The 20,330-nt window shown below is 39.8% G+C and overlaps 1 protein-coding gene across 7 annotated transcripts in view; it reads left to right on the plus strand.

Annotated features, from left to right (window-relative positions):
• LOC115567061 (CUB and sushi domain-containing protein 3-like) overlaps positions 1–20,330 on the plus strand; it is a 219,280-nt gene that overhangs the window by 4,223 nt on the left and 194,727 nt on the right. For all 7 annotated transcript variants that reach the window (XM_030393247.1, XM_030393251.1, XM_030393249.1 and 4 more), the window contains exon 2: positions 11,025–11,247. In XM_030393247.1, coding sequence (XP_030249107.1) covers positions 11,025–11,247 — 223 coding nt within the window. The remainder of the gene's footprint in view (positions 1–11,024; positions 11,248–20,330) is intronic.

A 20,330-nucleotide genomic window follows, 5' to 3' on the forward strand; every position in this document is an offset into this window, starting at 1 on the left:
TTGTTTTTTTTTAAACTCTATACCAGACAATCCTTAATTGCTGTTAATCAGGTGCGTTCTGCACAGACAGTAATCTGGCCACTGAGCCCTTGATGAAGACTTTCTCTCGATGTGATTATGTAAACAGGCTGGAAAGGCTGCTGGGGCTAATCAGGATTACAATTTGTCTGTGTAATTATACACTATCTACAGGGAATTTAGGGCATTATCCCGCTGCCCCTCGTGTTCTTTATCTCCAACAGTAGGATAAGTAGAGCACAAGTATGAGTAAAAAAGTGGACAGTCTCCAGAAGAATCACCAGAGTTCAGCGCGACCCGGAAGGAACTATATATAATTTTCCAGGATACAAGTTTACTCCCTGGACCCCTGATGCCTCTTTTAGTGCTGCCATCTAACTGGAAAGCCTTAGCAGGGTTCCGATGCACTACTGGCCTCTCGCCCGTGGTTTTCGGCCTGGCCCAGGCTCTTAAATGTTGCTGACAGGTCCCTGCGAAGGTTGGATATAGTTTGCTGGTTCTGATTAAGTCAGTTCTTCTCAGGTATCAGTTTTAATATAAGCGGTACTCTTGGGGGGAGAGAGATTGGCAATATCTTGTCTTCGGGAAGAAAAATAGCTCACAGTTTGTTGAGATTAAATGTAATAGGCTGAGGAGAGGCTGCTTCCAGAGTCAAGGCTACAGATTCAAGGTGGACTGTCTTCTGCACCTCAGGTGGGGATTAAACTCCGCTAACTGTCTGGAGGCATACCGGCTGATAAAAATGTGTGCATTCATTTAGCCCAATGCATGCAGTGGTGGAAATCTCAAAACCCTGACAGGTGAGAAATTTGCATTCACATGGTGCTGGGATGTATTGATGCAAACACTGTATTTAATTTATTAGGAGGGAATGTTAAAGGCAGTGACACATCTGTTTTAAGTGCGATATGGAACTAATAAAACAGTGACTACACTGCTGCATATAAAATGTATGTCCTGTGTTCACTGAAGCCCAATAACATCCATACCAATCCAATACTTTTCGTTAATCTTCCTTAGAATTGTATCCAAAGTGTGTTATATTGCCAGTGTTATCCACTTTATAACCTTTGACCATGGCGTACCCGCCTACCGTCACGAATCCTCCCTCACACTGATGACAGCTGCTCTTGTTTGTGTCCATGGCTGTCGGCTGGATTTTTGATCTGTGACAGGAGAGCAGGCAGGGGCGAAGCATGGCCAGGGAAACAAAGTGGGCTGATGTGAAGGTAATTGAGAAGGTAGACTGCTCAGCGATTCAACAGCATATTTCAACAACAATTAAAGTGATAGGTGTGGATAGCTTAACAGGTACCTGTTTAGACTCTCAACTACATTGTTCTGTTATCAGTGTTTAAGGAGGCAGCACTGGGCAATTTTATATTCCATCTAGTTAGAAAATAGACTAAGGCAGGTAGATTGCAGATAGCTCAGATGTGTGCGAGCTGCTCTCAGGTCAGCAGCTTAGGAATTATTGATTTTCTCATAAATGCTACATCTCTCTTAATTCAACAATTGACTCTTTTAAGTTGTCTGACATCCTCTGCTAGGAATCAAGTTGCAATGTGATCTCAAATACATTCTTCTGTTTTGCATACTGAAAGAAATCATTGATTGACTAATCATCTGATTTATTGTTCCATGCTGTGTTTTGACCTTTGGTCGTGGCCTGTGGAGCTGAATGTATTAACATACTTATTCATCATCCATCAATGTCCATTCCTAGTTCAAAACCTGGTCTAATTTTGGTTCTAATCAAGGACACACAGTGTCACTGATTGGAAGAAGCTAAACCTAGGGGCCAAGCCATTATCATCGAACTGCAGTGGCAGCAGTTTAGGTCTGCAGTGCCAGTCCAACCTGTGGAGACTCAAAGAAATGACAGTGACAGCAGGTTAGAAATGACAAGAAAAAGACAGGGACAGTAATATCTGTGTTACTGTGGCACTTCAGGCGATGTGTGCCACAACTGTAGCGTTTTTTAGTGTCTTTTTAATACCTTCGCTGAGTGTGTGTGTGTTTATGTTTGTGTGTTTCTTGGAAGGGTCAATGCAGGGGATTTTATCTACATTTTATTTGTTTAAAAGATGATAAGGGGATAACACAGAGGCCAAAAGACAATTAGTTTAATAGGTTGGCTCAAACTTGAGTTATGGCAGGAACAATTCATTGATTCATTGATTAGTTTTCACTGTTAATTTTCAATTAACAGAAAGTCAATCAGCAACTATATTGATGATTGATAATAATGCCAGGTCTTTTACAAGTAGGATTAAAGAAAAATTGCTTTTCCCAGTTTTCAAGTGAAGCATGAAGCTTTTCTTTATCACGCATGATAGTGAACTGCCAATCTTTGAGTTATGGACCGTTGAGAAGAACAAAACAATTGAAGACATCATGTTAAGCTGTGGGAAATTATAATAGACATTTTTCACAGCTGTTTGACATTTAGTGCACGAACCGATTAACTGAGAAAATAAACGATAATGAATATTATCCCCTATTGCTGCCATAACATGAGTATGATTAAAACTGTTTCCATAACTGTCAACGGTATTATTGTTTGCATAATTGTATTTTTTTCCACTTAACACTATGGCTGACTTCTCTGATGGCCAAGTAATTGAAAAACAGATATTAAGATTCATACATTAGGTGTTTAGAAATGGAAATTGGAAATACATTTATGATACCTTTGGGTGTTTTACAGCTACAAATTGTGTTGCACTGAATTGAGTTTCTGTTTGATTACTTTATATACACTGCAGGATGTGAACCAGTTTCCTGATGGTACCAGTGTTGTTCGATCTTTTCTGTTGCTCTTGTAGCATTAAAAACTGAAGGAATGAGAATAAACAAAGTACTTCAACTTGATTATCTATTATTGTATTCGTCTCTCGGCTGGCATAGGACATTTTCTAAACTAAAAATAAATCAACAGAAAATAGCTTTAAAACAGTGCAACTGTAACATCGCCTCTAGGTGGTGCAAAATTGCTAAACTCCTAAAAAAATCGGTATCATAATAATCAGAGAATCTGCAGCCAGCTTTACTTTAATGAGGCCATTTCTGATTGAGTTACAAGCCATTAAGCACTAAGCATAACTTTTTTTTTTTTAAAGTAAAAAGCATCCTCATTCTGTGAACAGGCTGTTTACCAGAGGAAGATGTTTACTTGGAAAAGTGAAAAACAGTCAAGTATTGTTCGAGCCTTTAGATAGGAAGAGACAGAATCTTGCTCTGTGCTTCATTCCTTTTACCTTTTTCGGGGGAAAGTGAAGTGTTGATGTTATTGTTTGTTTGGGAAATTGGAGGCTGGAGAGACAGGCGTCCTATTAGATGTGTTGTTGGCTCACAGTTTTGTGGTGTACAGCAGCTCTCACAGTGGTGGTCTGGCATCAGGTGCAATATGGTTCAGTAGCACTTTGAGGAGGTATTGGTGTCTAGCCATGCAATACTGTATCTGCAGGGAGGTAGCTAAAGCGCCGGGAGCACGCAGACGCTTGGAAACAGTTATTATACTTGGCTACGCAGACACACAGCGTCTGTTATTTTCTTGTGCACCGGTATGCGTTTGGTGTGTGTATTTGTGGACGAGCCAGCTGTGTTTCGGCATGGCAGTGTATTTGATTTTAGTATTTCTCACCTCAGCGGTTGGCAATTTAAAACCACCGAATGGAATATTTCCAAGCCCTTTTCCAAATTGCAGTGACACACTCATGAGGTAATAGTCGTTCTCTGGAAAGCCTCTTTTCTGTTTCTATTGTATGGAGCCCATTTCCTTTTCATCAAGCATGCAGACAAGCATGGTGAGGGGCTGCGATTATGCACATTCTATCTGTATGAATTGTGAAGGTGCAGCACAGCCATGCAGATAAAATCCCTCTCTTTGGGAACATCAATTTAAGATTTCTGTCTAGTAAGGTCGCTGGCTGGGCCCGAGCAGTCATCACTGTTGTATTTCTGGCTGTGTTGATGAAAAATTATTTTCTCTTCCCTCCGCATTTTTCTGTCTGTGGCTCAGAGTACAGCTTGTCATAGAGCTAAGAGAAAAGTGTTTGGATTGCTAAAAACAAAATTACCTCTAAATATAACTCCTAAGTGCTGCAGCAGCTCCCATTTGATATGCTGCAGACCCTGAAGATTCAAGATCTAATGGTGTGACAGCAGACGGGCAACAAAAGGATTTGTTTTCTCTTCCTTGCCAGTTATGCTCAATTTTGAACATCATCTGTAATTTTTAAATCTATAACTTTTTTTTTTCTCCTTATAAAATCCAATTCTGAGCAATAAAGCAGAGTCTATATCGACAACAGTACTGTTTCTCTTTGTTGTGTTTTGCCGTGCGGATGTATCCCACCAGGATGTTGGTTGACCTTTGTCTCGTATCGTAAGGGCTCTATCTTTCCAGTCACTGCTCTGTAACCAGGCCCCCCCCTGATGGATATCTCTATATTGGCTGACTCACCCTTAAGGCCAGGTACAAATCAATGCAGGTTTTCTTTTTTGTGTGGATTTTTTTTTTTTTTTTTTTTTGTACCCTAACTTTGATTGCTTGGAGTGGTGCTGCAGCGTACCCCTCTGTTTGTGATAGGTCATCATCATGAGCAATGATGAAATGCCATCCGGAAGAAGAGGCGCCCTTGACTGGGCATGCACTACATAGTGAGGAAATGGGGTACCAAGCAGAGAGGGAAAATAATGCATGCCAAAAATAAGTCTGGAAGAGGAGCTTGAAAGCGCATAGCTCAGTAGGCTTGTGGACATTGGGCTTAGGATTTGTTTGAAGAGAGATGCTGTGATGTATGAAGGGTGAAGGCAAAACACTCCTCATGCATAGATTGACTGGTGGTCCGAGTGGTGTTCAAAGCGAGGATCTTTTCCTTCTGAAGCCCTGAAAATGTGCATTTTAGTATGATCTTATGGTATCACGTTTAATATAATTTTGACTATACTGCTGTGAAGGAAACTTTTTAAACAGTCACTATTAATTAGACATATAGCATATTTACGTAGAAGTACCCCTTATGGTCCCTTATGTTCCCATTTCTCATTCACAATATATTTCCAGCAAATATACTATGCCTGTATGAATCTCTCCGCTATTCTAACACTGGTATCTTATCTTACCAGGTACATTTGCTATTCAAATAGCAGGCGCAAGGTTAAAAGTCACAAAAAGAATCCTAAAAAAACTTAATGAAATTTTACATAATAACTATGAATTATACCGTGCAGTCGGAAAAGCCGCTAGTCAAAAGATGCAATTAGCATTGAAACGGAAACATCGCATGAGTGTATTTTTCTTTGGTCTCTAGGCTCAGTGCATGACACATGCTGGCTACAATTATAGCTGCATTGAGGTAATTTAACAAAGTGATGTGTACAGATACAGATACAGATACAGATACATGCAGCTGATAAAGCAGTATCTCAGCCGTGTCAGCTGTTACTATTATTCAAGGGTCCTTGAGCAAGACAAGGAACTCGTAATTGTTCCAGATGTGTGTGTGTGAAAGACAACCCAATCTCCAGGATAAATGTTGCAAATCACCAATATGTTGAAACAACGTTTCCGAACTGATGTACTAAGGCTGTGTAGTCGCTACATGGTCTGATTCCAACCTGTTGCTGTAAAAAAAACAAAAAAACAAAACAAAACAAAACTCTCTCTCCCTGTTTCTTGTCATTATTTGCCTGTGCTGTCAAAAACCCCATGAAAAATAATGAATAATGTTGATATGATAGACTGAAATGTACAAATTCAAAATGTAGATACATTCAATGCAAACGTTTATTCTGGTGACTGAGCTGATAAAAAAAAAAAGAAGCCTTCCAACCGGCAATAATGTAATTACAAAGTTTGACAATATTAACGTATCATCCTCTCTTTTAAATTCTGTATACTTTTAAAGTAAAGTCCCTTGACAGTGTCGTACAGCCAAAGCCATATGTCCTTACAAAGAGCCTTGCAACTGATGTCCTCTCCTTGTTTTGTCTGTCCACACATCACAATCATGCTTCTTATGAAGAGCCCAAGAACAAACCGTTTTTGATGTATAATGCATCTAACGTGCTTCTCCCAGATGGTCACTGTTCACAAGCAACTGATCTTTAGTCCAAAGAACTTTTTGAAATCCTTAGTTTCCAAGCATATGCAGTCACTCCCTCAATGTAAGTCTGACTGGGGCCAAAGGATGGCGCTACATTTCTATAACTGCTTGAACACTGAATGCTGTTAATCAGTGAGCAAAAGCTTGTTGTGCCATTATTACTCTGATTGCTGTAAGGCACAGGATTTTGTTAGATTAGATAAACTTTATTGTCTCATTGGACGTGCAGGCTGCCACATAAACCGGGGACAATAGACAGGCGATGAAGGACAAACATAGCACAATAGATAGCAGATCATTTCCATAAGCTTCAAGGACTGTATAGCAAATGGAGCACAATAAATGTGCAAAATTAGGTCTTTCATCAATACTCAACAGTTTGACTGCCTGCGGGGGGAAAATAAGAGTTTGTCTGATGGTTAAATCTGCCCTCGGGGATCCTGAAGCTGACGAGCTGAAGCCAGAGGGTCAAAGTGGGGATGTTTATTTTCTGAGCCTCAGTCTCACGATGGTCTGTTCGAAATAGTCGATTAGGGAGGGGTAATCTTTCATTCAGCAATCATCCATTTATCCCATGATCTGTTTTTCACTCATAATAATTTGGACGGCAGTAAATGACTCCACCTCCCCTCTCCCTATTGCACATAATGATTCCTCTTTATGACCTAACTATAAATCTGTATAAATGGTGGAGGACAAGTTATATGCTGTTGACTTGTTTTGGGCGCACCTATCCCTTCAAACACGAGTAGCTTGTGTGCTGGAAAGCCAAAATGTTGTCTCTCAGTTGCCTCCATGCTTAAAGCGAGCATTAAGTAATCTATTTAGCCTGCAACTAAATCTATAATGGGACACCTGCTATGATGCATAATGCATTCAGTCTACAAAATCAATCTTATTTTCCATCCACGCAGGGTACAGCACTGTGCTTCATTAACTGCTTCACTCTGCCCCAAATCTCTGTAGTCACCTGGCAAGGAAGACGGAATCATGTGCAGTCGTCTCTCGCAAGGCCAGCAACACGTATAGATATGCTTGCGCTCACACACAGACACGCTCATACAATTCAGTCTGACAAAGAGACAAACGCCTTCTGAAACCTCATCAGGGTGGGAGACAGCTGCCATTTCCTGTCTGTTTCACCCGGCAAGTTTAGCACTCACTCACGAGCATGAAAGGTTTTCGTGCAGCGGGAAGGTGCTATTTGTGTGTGTGTATCGGAAAGGTTACGGGTAAATGTAACTGTTTGAGGAACAGCTGGGATCGCTCACACGCTGTCTGTCATCCAGCCTGGCTGCCTGATGAAGCCCCTGTTCGTGCCAGACTTGTGTGTTATGATACTAATTTATATTTCTGAACCGCATTTTCCCCACTGTGCAATCACAGCATGTTGTTAATTTGGTTTCTCATCACAATTTATGGTCGGTGCTGCAGCGTGGCACTAACACGGGGTCGGTGAGAAACCCCAGGGAGTGCTTTTTTTTCTTTTTTCTTTTTTTTAACAATTGAAGTGATGATGGAGGTCAGAGCCGGCTACTAAGCGGTGACGGCAGAATTCAAAGAAGACAAACTGTTGGTGTACAGTGAGCGGTAAATGGATCTGATGTCCTCTCTCCCCGCTACAAGGAAGTGCGTGTTGTCGCCGCGTTTTTCTTTGAAGTAACAAGATGATTGTTTACAATGTTCTTTTTGTAGATACAGCGCTTATGGAGATGACAGTGCTTAACATATTACAAGAGCCTATGAATCAGAGGATTGAGGGGGATTCTAATTCATAAAGGATAGCTTATGGGAAGAAACAAGCGGGGCGCTGGATAGTTGGAGGGAGGAGGGGGTGAGGCGAAGACGGGAAAATGAGAGGTAGAATATCAAAGCAGGAAGGGACAGAGGGATAAAGAAAGGAAGGGAATAAGTGGCTGAAGAGCGGGTGAGATAGGAAGATGAAGGATGAAAGGAATACATAGATCTGAGACGGGGGAGAGGAAGAGGGGGAAGCGGAAAGAGGGAAATAGATATCTTGGCAATGAGCATCTGCTCCATCATCTTTAGGACATCAGAACAATCAGCCACACAAACAGTGCTAAGCAGTTCACACAAATAGCATTACTCTGAAGAGTTGGTAACAATCTTCATCTAATGCTTGACAAACACTGAAATATTTCTGGGTCTTATAGAGCTCCTGTGCCTGCTGTAGTCTGTAGTAACGCTGGGTGAAACAAGACAGCCTCGAATTCGAGCAATACACCTGAAATCTAAACAGGTGTGCGTCTTCCTGCCGCTGAGCTTAACCGAAGGTTTAGGATTCATGCTATCCTACAGTGGCCGGCTGCAATCACAAAACTGTGTGGTAACACAATCACAATTTAAACTGCATGACTCTGGTTTCATATATTTTTTAAAGGCTGTTCAAAACTTTTGCGGAATATAATGTTGCTCCCACTGTTGCTGTTGAATATTTAGTGCGATTGTATCCTCCTATGGCCGTGGCCAGGTAAAATTAAATTTTAGATTAATGTATTCATAATTATGTTCATGAAAATGGAGGAGGTGACTTTCCAAGATTAATAATACACTGGAGCTGAACATCAGTTTTCACATGGCGTGTTGTTATGCATATCTGCCCTCATGCATACCTAATCCCCATGCTTCTACTGAAGAGAATTATGTCTGCATTGCAACTTGCAGGTGGGCTCAGCCTCGGTAACGGACATTTCTTCCTCAGAATTATTTTTCAAGGCCCTTGAAACATTCAGTGTGGGTGAGAATCATTCTGTCTTATCTCCAAGTGCTCATCATTAGCTCTAACTTTTTCTTTTAAACTGCCCTACATACGCCCGGCCAAGCTATTAATTGTTTTTAGTTAAAAACACAAGCATGATGTTGCTGCTAGGAAAATGTGTTGCTGGCTCTTTTGGTGGCAGCTTTGTGAAGATGAAGGCAATGTGGATCAGGCAGGCCTAATTTCAGTTAATTAAATTCAAGAATGAGTAAAACTTTAGAAAAATGCAGCAAAAGAGTTTGTGCAGACCACCAAGCCACCAGATAAAATAAATATCAAAACAGTTGCTGGTCAAACTTGCTGTTTTAATGCAATTACAACCTTGTCATCAGAAATCCACACTTTTACCACAATGCTCACATATTTGCCGGATCAGTGAAGATGGTTGTTCTGGAAATTATTACATTCCCGAGAGTGCTTGAAACAGCAGTAATGCACCGTGTCAAAGGTTGGATCACGTTGACCCCGTAGGTGGCGCATCAGTGCTGCAAATTTGCCATGATTAGCCTGTTTGCTCAATGGTGGCGGAAATAATTGCAACTTAGACATGCTTCAGACCTGAGCAGGGAAGTTTTACCACTGCGTTTATAGCAGCAGTGCATCACCAGGCACATCATAAACCTGTTATTTACTGTATGTACAACTGTATCTAAAAGGAGGTCAGGCCGGTTGATCACTCGATACAGCGGGAGTGAATTGGCCTCAGGGGCAGGTCAGTTATCAGGACAATAGGTGGAGATACAGCTCCGTCAGGGGCCCCTGTGCGTATAATATCCTGAAGGTGTTGAAAGATGTAAAGATTGTGGAGACATTTTCCAGAGGATTATCATGTGTGTGATAACAGATTTGTTTTATGTGAAATATAAACAGCTTACAGGCTTTGTCCAAAAATAATGAATCAGCTTGACAACAGGGAAATTAATTTTCCGTTTGTCTCAGAGTTAAACATTTTGACTGTTCTGCCCACATCCGTTTATAAAAAGGCGCACATATTATTGGGGCGAAAATTACTACTGCTTGTCTTATTAGAGGCCATTTTGGTTGCATAGCTGCCAAATGTTTTTGCCCCCCCCATACTTCAAAGCATGTGTAGAACTATGCAAAACATCCCTTACCTACTGAGTGTGACGAGCTAATTACAGAGTAAATTGTGGGGGGTAAACCATGCATCTTAATTAAGTTTGCTTTAGACAACATGCAAGATAGCCTCAAATAAAATGGCACTCTTCCTTTTCTGTGACACCGTGCGTATGAGAGCATGCACAAGCATTGTTTGTGCGAGTGTTGATATGTGAGCATGGAAAAATACTGTGCTGTAAACTGATGCCGTTAATGCCTGTGAATATATGTCATGGATTATGTTTGTGTATGTGCCTGAGTTACTTAGCTGTGGTACACTTGCTCATTTACATGAACACCACCGAGGTTAGCCAAGCAATCGCATTATAGCAGTTTCACTGTGATAGTATAATGCTTCACCTAATATGTCGAGGGTATTGATTTCCTGCAAGCCAATGCAGCAAGGTGCAAAGATATATCTTGTGTGGGCTGTGAAACAGAGCGTCAAGGGCTTGTGGCACCAAATCGGGAGACCTTGCTTGTTGCTCGTCTCGGGGGCTTTGTAACCCTCTGGAAAGAAGTGGGCAGCAATAATACATCACAAGCTTTTTCTGGACAGTATAACACTGAGAAGCATCACGGCGCAGTCCTCAATTATGCATTTATCTTGTATTATTACAGCAGCAGGTTTCACAGCTTATTATTTTTTGTAATTTTGAGGAGAGCCTCAAAATGGAAACAAAGAACTTGGCTGTTACTCAGCTGTTTGCCAGATTTCCCTCACAGCTTCAGCCAGCTGAGAGAAATGTGGATTTTCCAAACAATTTGTTCTCAGTAGAAGAAATATTGCACCTGAACTCTATGGGCTGTATACAGTCGCTGCAATAAAAATGTTGGAATAACATCTGTACAGGCCTGTAAAGCCATTCAGTTTGTTTATTGCTGCTTGGATGTGTGCACCAGGCAAAATTAAGCTGTTTTCTGCAAGAATCTCTGCAAATTACTCCTTTTCTTCCATGTGCATTTGATTCTGATGGTGTTTCTTTTCTTTGCAGGTTTTATCCACACCTGTGGAGGCACTTTAAAAGGGAGGAATGGGACGATAGAAAGCCCCGGGTTTCCATATGGATATCCAAATGGAGCGAACTGTACCTGGGTGATTGTTGCTGAGGAGGGGAACAGGATTCATATAGTTTTTCAATCTTTCGCTGTGGAGGAGGAATATGACTTTTTATCTTTGTATGACGGGCATCCACACCCGGCCAACTTCAGGACCAGGTAAGGAAGCTTCCCTGAAGCCATGCACCTTGAAGGCTGTGTTTGAAGACTGGCAGGTGGGACAGGAAGTAAGAGGGAGGAAAGCCTTCAGTGATCACTTCTGAGGGAAGGTTCACCTTTAATGTACACATGACAAAGACTGCTTAGTATTCTTGTCAGCAAAGTGTCAGGCATGTCAGCTGCGGTGTGTGTGGATTATAGAGTGTCTGCCCGTTTCTGACATGGTTTTGTGCTGAATTGAAATGTCTTCATAAAACTATAGAAGATTAGGATCTTGATTTTCTTATGAGGGGAGAGAAAAGAGGTTTATTTTGTGCCTTTGTTTGATAGGAGCCAAGATGATTTTTGTATATTAAACAGAAACAGACAGCACAGTTGAAATCAAAATAAAATGAAATTTGCTTCCATACCATATCTTCTTTTAGAGTAGTGGAAATGCAAATTTGTGTGAAAACAGGACATAATGTATTTGATTACAAATCATCACTTGCATATATAAACATTGTAATACAGAAAATAATTGCCTCAATAAAAGTTATCAACACAGGCAAGTTTTGTTATCACATATCATACTTCTTTTTACCCTATTGACTTGTGGCGTCTTAATTTTTGTCTAAAAAACTTCTACAATACTCAAATGATTTATTTTCTCATAGTCTTACTTAGAAAAGTGCACTTCAGGTGCAATGATATACACCAAACTTTTCAGTATTACTCCTACAATATTCTGAAAGTTTTAACAGAGGATTGAGTTCATATATAATTCAGAGCTGGATTTACATAACATTTTTCTTTCTCAAAACACAGATAGAATAAATTTTTTTATGGTTGTTGACGGTGTCTTCTGATTTTCGGAAGGATTTAAAGAGAATCACCTTCTAAAAACCTTTGCCCATATATATCAACAAAATGAAACAAGAATTCCAAAAACTGTCTGTAACCAATGTTCAGGTTTCTGTCCTTGAAATGTATACTGATTAGCACATATTTAATTAAGATGCTACATTTGTCAAATTTAAGCATTGCATATCAATTGTCCGCTTGTCACTAATCAGCTGGGTTAGTTTCATGGTGATAATTATTAGTTTAAAGCATATGTATAGTATTGATACAAAAAACAGTACGGACCGTTCGAGTAGAGGAAAATCAGGGGGAAATCTGTTTATCCCACGATGCTCACTGAAGAGTGTCTTGTAAATGTGTTGGGATACCACAGCGTCAAACTGAAAACTAAGCAGCATCCACATCATTTATTTCTGAATGAGCATGCTGTGCTGGCTTCAGTGATGCATGGGTCAGCTCAGTAGCCACCATCCTTTATTCAAATGTTTCACTGGAGGAGTCAGAGGTAGAGAAAAACACGGGAATCCAGCAGAAAGATCTGTCTTTGTTTACTTTATTCACTGAGCAGGCAAACAACTGTTTACTCTGTGTGCTTTCTGCATTCTCACAAAAAGCCTGAGGTTCAACTTGCGTGGGAAGATTTTTCCTTTTTATTTTTTATTTCTCCCTCTCCCCAGAATCCGTCTCTAACACCATTACTTGGCTCTGCCTTGTGTTTGATTTTGACAGTTAATGTAGTGAGTGTTACTTTATTATTGAATTATACAAAGAAAACCTGACACCTGTGGTGAGATGACATTCGATGACTTTTGCAGTGGAGGCTCACTGAATGCAACCCACATGTAAGATATCTTTAGAAAAGTACATAAGAGGCTCCTCCGAATAGGCAGCATATGTAGAAATACTGGCTTTTGCGGGATGGACACTGCTGAAATGTCCTATTCAACATAGTATCGTCGGCATGTTCTTGATCAAACCTTTCTAACCAGTTTGATTATGAAGGCTATAAAAGACATGCGTATGATTGAGCGAGGGTCTTGAAAGGCAGTATTATTAGGATGTTCTCTTTCCTAAATGAAACCTTCTATAATGAATCGTTTTGTGCTTGGATTTCAAAGGAAATAAGCCACAAAGGTTTCACATTTTCCTTGTCAAACCAAATTGCTCCAAATAAACCCACTCTTTTTTAGATAAGTGTGATGTGTATTGTGGGGAGATTATCTCTCGTCTCAGCTGATGGCGAAGTCAGGATACACACATCAGCTCTTAAACCTGTCAAAAGCTTTTTTTTTTCTTTTTTTAAAAGGACATCTTAGTGTCTGATTATCCACTTTTACTCACAAGCATGCTCCATCAGAGGTGAGAGTGGGGTCCAGCATTTCTCTGTGAAACGCTCAAAAAGACAGAGCCAAAGTGATTTCTCTGGGCCCATTTATGTGGCTCAACTTCAGTGGAAGTGGACTGAGGGCACATGCTAATACAATGCAGGATGTATAGACAAGAGTGGCAATGGAGGGGAATAATTCAAGAGCTGAATCACTGTTGATACTTTAGCCGCTGAATCACTTTGGATACTTAAAAGATTATGTTGCATAATTCTGTTTTCAAGGTCAGGCTTATGAGAGGTTTGTCACTATTCTTGTTTGACGACACATCACTTGATCTCACATATATAGCCTAACTCTTTTCACAATTATGTTTTTAAAAAAGCCTCAAAAACACAATACCTTATGTCTGTGACCAATTATATAGTAAATCACGATATTGCTACGACTTTACATCCATATCATTCTCTCCAGAGGTTAAAGTATTGACAGCCCTAGCTTGTTCCTATGTTGCTGGTAATATGTTAAATTGAGCTCAATATTCAGCATTATACAACATAGCACGTCTTCTCACACCCAGTGCTATGAACAGAGGGAATCATTTCAGGCTAGATATTTGAGTTAAATGTCAGTAAAATGGCATATCATTTACAAGTCATGGCAGGCATGATGATATGTTAACAAACAGATGAGAGATAAATCTTGTGGCTTTTTAATTTAACAACTGTAATCACAGTGCCAGTAAAAACTTTAAAATGGATTGACATCAAAATAGTATCAGCATCGAAATGTATCCATAATAATTGTTTACATTTAAAAAAAAAGAACAACCCCTCCATCAGGATTAATTCCCCACCTGATGTCCGGATATTAAGTTAAATATTATATACCCACATTTTCCATTATCCTTGAATGCAACACCCGTCTCCCACACTCCCAACAAACACTCAAACTATCCTCGCACAGAGAGCAGTAACACCTGTGTGGAAGATGAGTGTTGACGGAGCTTCAGTTTGTCCTGTTACTAATAACTTGTTGTAAGCAGCTTTCATTTAAAAAAAACAACAACACACAACTGTCCCCCTGAGTTTTCGTCTACCTAATTCGCTAATTTGCTCACATAACGCCACCGTCGACTAGTTCCGGTAAAGTTTTTCAGCCAAACGCGAGGCAAGCTGAGCTCCAAGTCTTGAATGTTGGACACAGTCACTGATGATATTGACAAGGAACGTGTCACTAATAGCAACATGGCGGGCAGATTAGCATCATCTGTGTGCCTGCAAAATCCAGGTAAGCTACATTAAATGTCATTCAGCTGCAGAGAAACGCCACACTCAAACAACACTAGTGTAATCTGACTTTTGGAATGGCCAAGTTACAGTCATTTTACTGACCTGGTATTAGCACTTTGGCTAACTGTCACGACCTAGCTACATGTACCAGTGCCATTTAATGCTATCAGGTGCACCTGTGCTGAAATTCAGATGTGACGCATCAAAGTGTGTCCTGTAAAAAGAGTGGTACTAAACTGAGACATGTCAGTGTGGACTTGCTTCTCATTTGATAAGAGCTACACGTCATTGCTTTGAGAGTTGATTTTTTGTCAATATACTTTTCAACTGCTTAAATGTACAAACAAACAAAACACCATGCAACAGTTATCCTTTGATTGAAAATGTTAACAACCTTGGTTCTCAAAGTGGGGTCTGCCGATCCCCAGGGAACCTCGAGGGGATTCCAGGTGTCCACAGGAAAAAGGGAAATGTTTTATTTTCATGCTAATTAAATCCATTATTAATACATTAACAGAGCACATGAATTGTAATGAAATTAGTAATAATGGGGGGTTTGTGGTTTCATTTGTGTCAGTTTAGGGTTCCTCGATGTAAAAAGATTTGAGAACCACTGATTAACAGTATAGTTCAATTCAAAACCAAAGAAACACTTAATGAGGGCTATTTACGTTGGATTTCATCATGAAATTGGAAAATGATACTATGTTAACGCGCTGTATTATTTGTTGCCTGTTAAAGAACAGTTGTAGAGTGCAAGTGTATTGTTGCTGAGTTGTAGGCTATCTCATTTGTAGACAGACACAGGCATGCTGTCAGAAGTGGTTGTCCCATCAGTTTTGTGAACTGTGATTGTCTGCTTGGGTTTAGATTGGTGAGGATCAAGCAGACGGATAGTATTCCTCTTTATCTTCTAATGTCATCTGTCAGGTCATCTTTTTCACGTCTTGGTCCATTTCTCCCCAACCGCTAATTAATTCTAAAACAAGAGGTGTAATTTGTTATTTTCTGTTCAAGAAGGGGCGTTCAATTACACCCCTAAGACAGTTGTATTTGTGTGTTACAAATCCTATAACTGGCTTATTCACAGCAGTTTTAAATGCAATGTAAGGTGATGTTACAATGGCAGTCCATTAACACTGCTGAAGATGTGTTTCTTTTAAGTTCAGTTTTAAACCATGTCTGGATGTCTCAATGTCTCTTCATTTTGTCCTTTTTCCCCATCCTTTTGTTACTGGGCCTTGGCATTCTGCCAGTTTTTAATTTTTGTTATTTAATTTTTTATCAGCAGATCTCTCAGGCTTTGTGTAACCTTCAACTCTCAAGTGATGCTTATGATTCTTGTCCTTTTATGATTCTTGTCTAATTATGCTTATTGAAGAAAGTTAATTTTACAAGTTAAATTTTGGTCTGAGATGGTTGCACCAGTTCAGGCTTTTCCCTGGTTCCATATACAGTTTTTATTTTACATTGGATGGAGGGATGTTTGGTTGGGATGTAAAAGTAGATTTTAACGTCTTGAGTTTGTAACTGTTTCAACCAGTGTGATATATACCAGGAAAGACTAGTAAATATCTGTGCTAGTGTTCATCTTGTTTACATGTTTGAGAATGGGTGCGATGGATGCGATGTCAACAGCGAAACATCAAGATGGAAGATGACATCATTGTTTAGGTGGGCGTTACTCAGTGTTTCTGAATTTGAGCTACTGTGTCCCCTCAGAGTTGCTGCAAGGCAGAAGTTACTCATTAAAACAACACTGCGCTCTTTCTATCTCTGTCTCTGACTTTCTCTTCACTCTCACTCGCTCTCCCCCCGAACGCTCTAGGTAGATGACTGCCCACCATTCAGTCCAGATCTTCTCCGAGGTTTTGCCTGTTAAAAGTAGAGGTGTGGAAATTTCTCGATTGAAGATGCATCGTAATTCGGAGGTGGAAGATTCTGCATCAATGCAGGGATAAAGCATTAACGAGAGTTTGCAGCTTATGTTGATTGTCCGGTCTCAGGGGGACAATAAATTTATGTCACAGCATTGCACACATACTTTGGGTCTCTGTAAAGGAATTAACTAAATAGTATGGTTTAGACCTAGACCAGTTAAAAAATGTCATGTGAAAAACCTTTGTTGCGAACAGGTGCATTAGTAGATTAGGCAGAATCAAACTTATTTAATTTCTCCCCACCAATGTCAACAACTCCTTTACGGTAACCCTGAGGGGACCCACTACTTTTATGTCGTCACTGGTGGGCCGCCTTTTAAATCATGACGTTACAATGGTACAGGGCTCAGTGGTTGATGCCATCTTTGACCAAAACCAATTTGAGTGTAGCAGTGCCTTTTTCTTTGTCCTATAGTACTGGTGAAGTTTAAAAAATATTATCACTGAGCAATTTCTCTCATAATTCTTAGCACTGACACATGAAAAAGGCATAATGTACTTTAAGTGTGTGTGTTCTGGGCTTTGATGCTTATCCAAACTCCAAACCAAAGTACTATCACAACCATTCAGCTAATAGCTGTCCACTAAACTGGCTCACTATGCAAAACAAGCAAAAGTGAGGTCTGCTGGCCAAAACTACATCTGTATTTTAAACATCGAATTACTTCACCCCAAATTACTTTATTGAATCCATAATAATTTAGACATTTTCCGTAAGCTTATAAAATGGGATCCAGTTGGAATATTGAAAATCATTTAGAATTATTTAGTTTGAATATAAGACTCCAACACTCGCGGCCTGGAAGATGTTTAAAATTCATATGACAGTATTAATAAGAATATTTTTCTGATATATCACAATATAGCAAAAGGGAAGCAAATACACACATAGAGACTGAGTGACGCCGAGATCCAAAAGTGGCTGAAGGTATGTCAATTGCTGCTCAGCGGCATATTGATCCCCAGACTGGCATACAGATTCTCGCGGTGGTATACCGATCCCCAGACTGGCATACAGATTCTCAGAGTGGTATGCTGCTACTATGCCGCTGTTATTCCACCCACACATGATGGTATATGCCGCTTGAGATTGTTGAGAGACTGTTTTTTTTTAAAGACAAAAAAAATGTATACATTTACGGCAGTACTTGTCGTCAAACCAGCCCAGTGGCATTATATTTGCATATTCATCGGGGGCGATACCCATCCAACAGTCTCTCAGTGCCATAACAATCTCAAGCAGCACATGCCGTCATGTGTCCGTGGAATAACAGCGGCATAATAGCAGTATAGCACTCTGAGAATCTGTAAGCCAGTCTGGGGATCGGTATACAACTCCGAGAATCTGTATGCCAGTCTGGGGATCGGTATATGCCGCTGAGCACCAATCGGCATACCTTCAGCCACTTTTGGATCTCGGCGCTACTGTAGAGACTTGGTGCTAATTGGAATAAATCCCTTTACAGTATGTATTAAACATGTTAGACACAAACTTCACTGTCATTCTGCCAGTTTTTAATTACAGTGATATGGAGTCATTAATTGTAATTATGAAATAATAACATGCTATAATAATTCATCTTTATGAGTCCAGTGAAAGGGCCTAACAATGACTACAGAGATGCTAATAACATTGCCAGGCTTCATATCAGTGTTAATTGTGTGTTAAAGTGTTGACAGTTTTTACTTTGGCTTTAATTATGACAGAAATTATGTGTTATTATAATAATAAAGGGAAGATGATACATGTGAGTAAATGACAGCAAATAGCAGGTGATCAATATGAGGTGGTCCAATTTGCTGTTTATAAATACCTGAAGATATAGCATGCTTGTAAGTTGTTATGAGCCTGAAAACCTAATTAAACATCATCATTAGATGTTCAGTAACAATGTAAATGAAGATAAAGAAGCAGAGTAAGAGTTTCTTGCACAACTTAACCTACTTCCTAGGTCTATGGAGAATTGAAACGGTCTAAAAAGATCAAAACTACAGCAACAGTTGTAGTATATAGAACAACTTTGTGTTTCCGGTTGTGCCTTTCATGTCTAGATGACCTTGATTAAAGCCACAAGCTGAGCCACAAGTCTAACAACAAAGTTGTTCTTTATACCACAGGTGTTGTTGGAGTTTTGACTTTTCACCTTCAGATGTAGATTTAGAACAACCCTTAGTTATTGCTATGACTGTCACTGAACAAATACTGTGGGTATTTAACAATAAAAGTCAAACATGGTTCTCCTCAATGGAAACCACGAACTAGCAAATAAGTGCTCATTGTCTCCTGTTATGCTTATTTTTCAGCATCTTAGCGCTGCTTTATCCCTGTCAGTAGTGCTGGAGAGAAAGCCCGGAGGTAGTGAGGTGGAGGTTGCGTCAGACATTCCCTTTGTCCATCATTTTGACTGACAGGGTTGTAAAAATTCCATCATAATCCATTATTACCCGTCATTTTAATTTAAATCTATCTTGGAAAAAAAAAAAATTCAGTCAATGTCACAAAATATTGGGTTAGTGTGACCTCCGGTAGTGTGGTGTTCAGTGCTGTGTGAGTGGAATACATTTTGGTCAGGATTATGCAGCATGATGAAGACCTTGGATGAAATTGAATTGTAAGTACACAAAGTATGCATTTTTTCAATTCAATGCAACCTACCACCTCCAGTACACTGAAGTGTTTGTTTACAGAGATGTTGGTTCCGGCATCTGTCATAGAGAGGCTGTAATGAAATGCAGACAGAGAAAACACAACAAAGCTTATGTCAGGGAGGTGGCTGTGCTCTGTCAGTGTTTTGGTGGAAATGTATGATTGTCGTGTGCAGGATGCATATCTGCTAATGTTTATAGTCAGGCTGCATTTATGTAAATGTGAACTAGGAAGCCATACACCGAGATTCCTATAACAACTTGACTGACAGACTAGAGAGTCAAAATTTTTAAAAAATGCAATATGCTAAATGGCGTACAGGAGAGAAGTGATACTTGAAATCGCACACTGATGTGTGTTTCAGGGCTATAGGATCTTTGAAAACTGGAGAAACTGCAGTGTCTTTTAGAGTTATATTTAAGTTGCACTATAGTTTATGTTGGCTTATGTGGTACACACAATATAGATGGTGCTTTGATGTGGTATAAGTCATCAGTTGTATGTTTATCATTAAGGCTGTAGTTCAAGGTGGTGTTGTTTTGGATTACACAATATTGAGAGGTCCTCTATTGCATTGCACTTTTCATTTACATGCACTTGAGGGGGTTAGGACATTAGAAACACCTCTTACTACAACGCAGTCCAGGACAACACCATCACCAATGATAGTGCAATGCTAAAACATAACTTAATTAACACCTCAGACTGTGTAAACGAAACCTGAACATTTTAGAGACTGAGTGTAGGTGTCTTGTCAAGTCATTAGCTTTAAAGAGCCATTGCTGATTTGCTGTGTCAAATATAGTATAGGGTTAACAATTTGCAAAACAAGAAACCACAGATTATATTCTGCTGAGACTTCTTGAATGCACATTGAACTAATCCTGCCATTCAGAGAGGAGGAGGAAAAGCACGTCTAATTCTTACTACGAGACAAAAGGATATGGCTCAAAATTTGATGGGTTTTTCCAGATCCGACCCAAACCTCTAAATAGCAACGTTGTTCTTTGTGTTTTAGTCACACTTGTTTTTTTCC

This window comes from Sparus aurata, chromosome 17 (assembly GCF_900880675.1).
Source record: "Sparus aurata chromosome 17, fSpaAur1.1, whole genome shotgun sequence".
Lineage (NCBI taxonomy): Eukaryota > Metazoa > Chordata > Actinopteri > Spariformes > Sparidae > Sparus > Sparus aurata.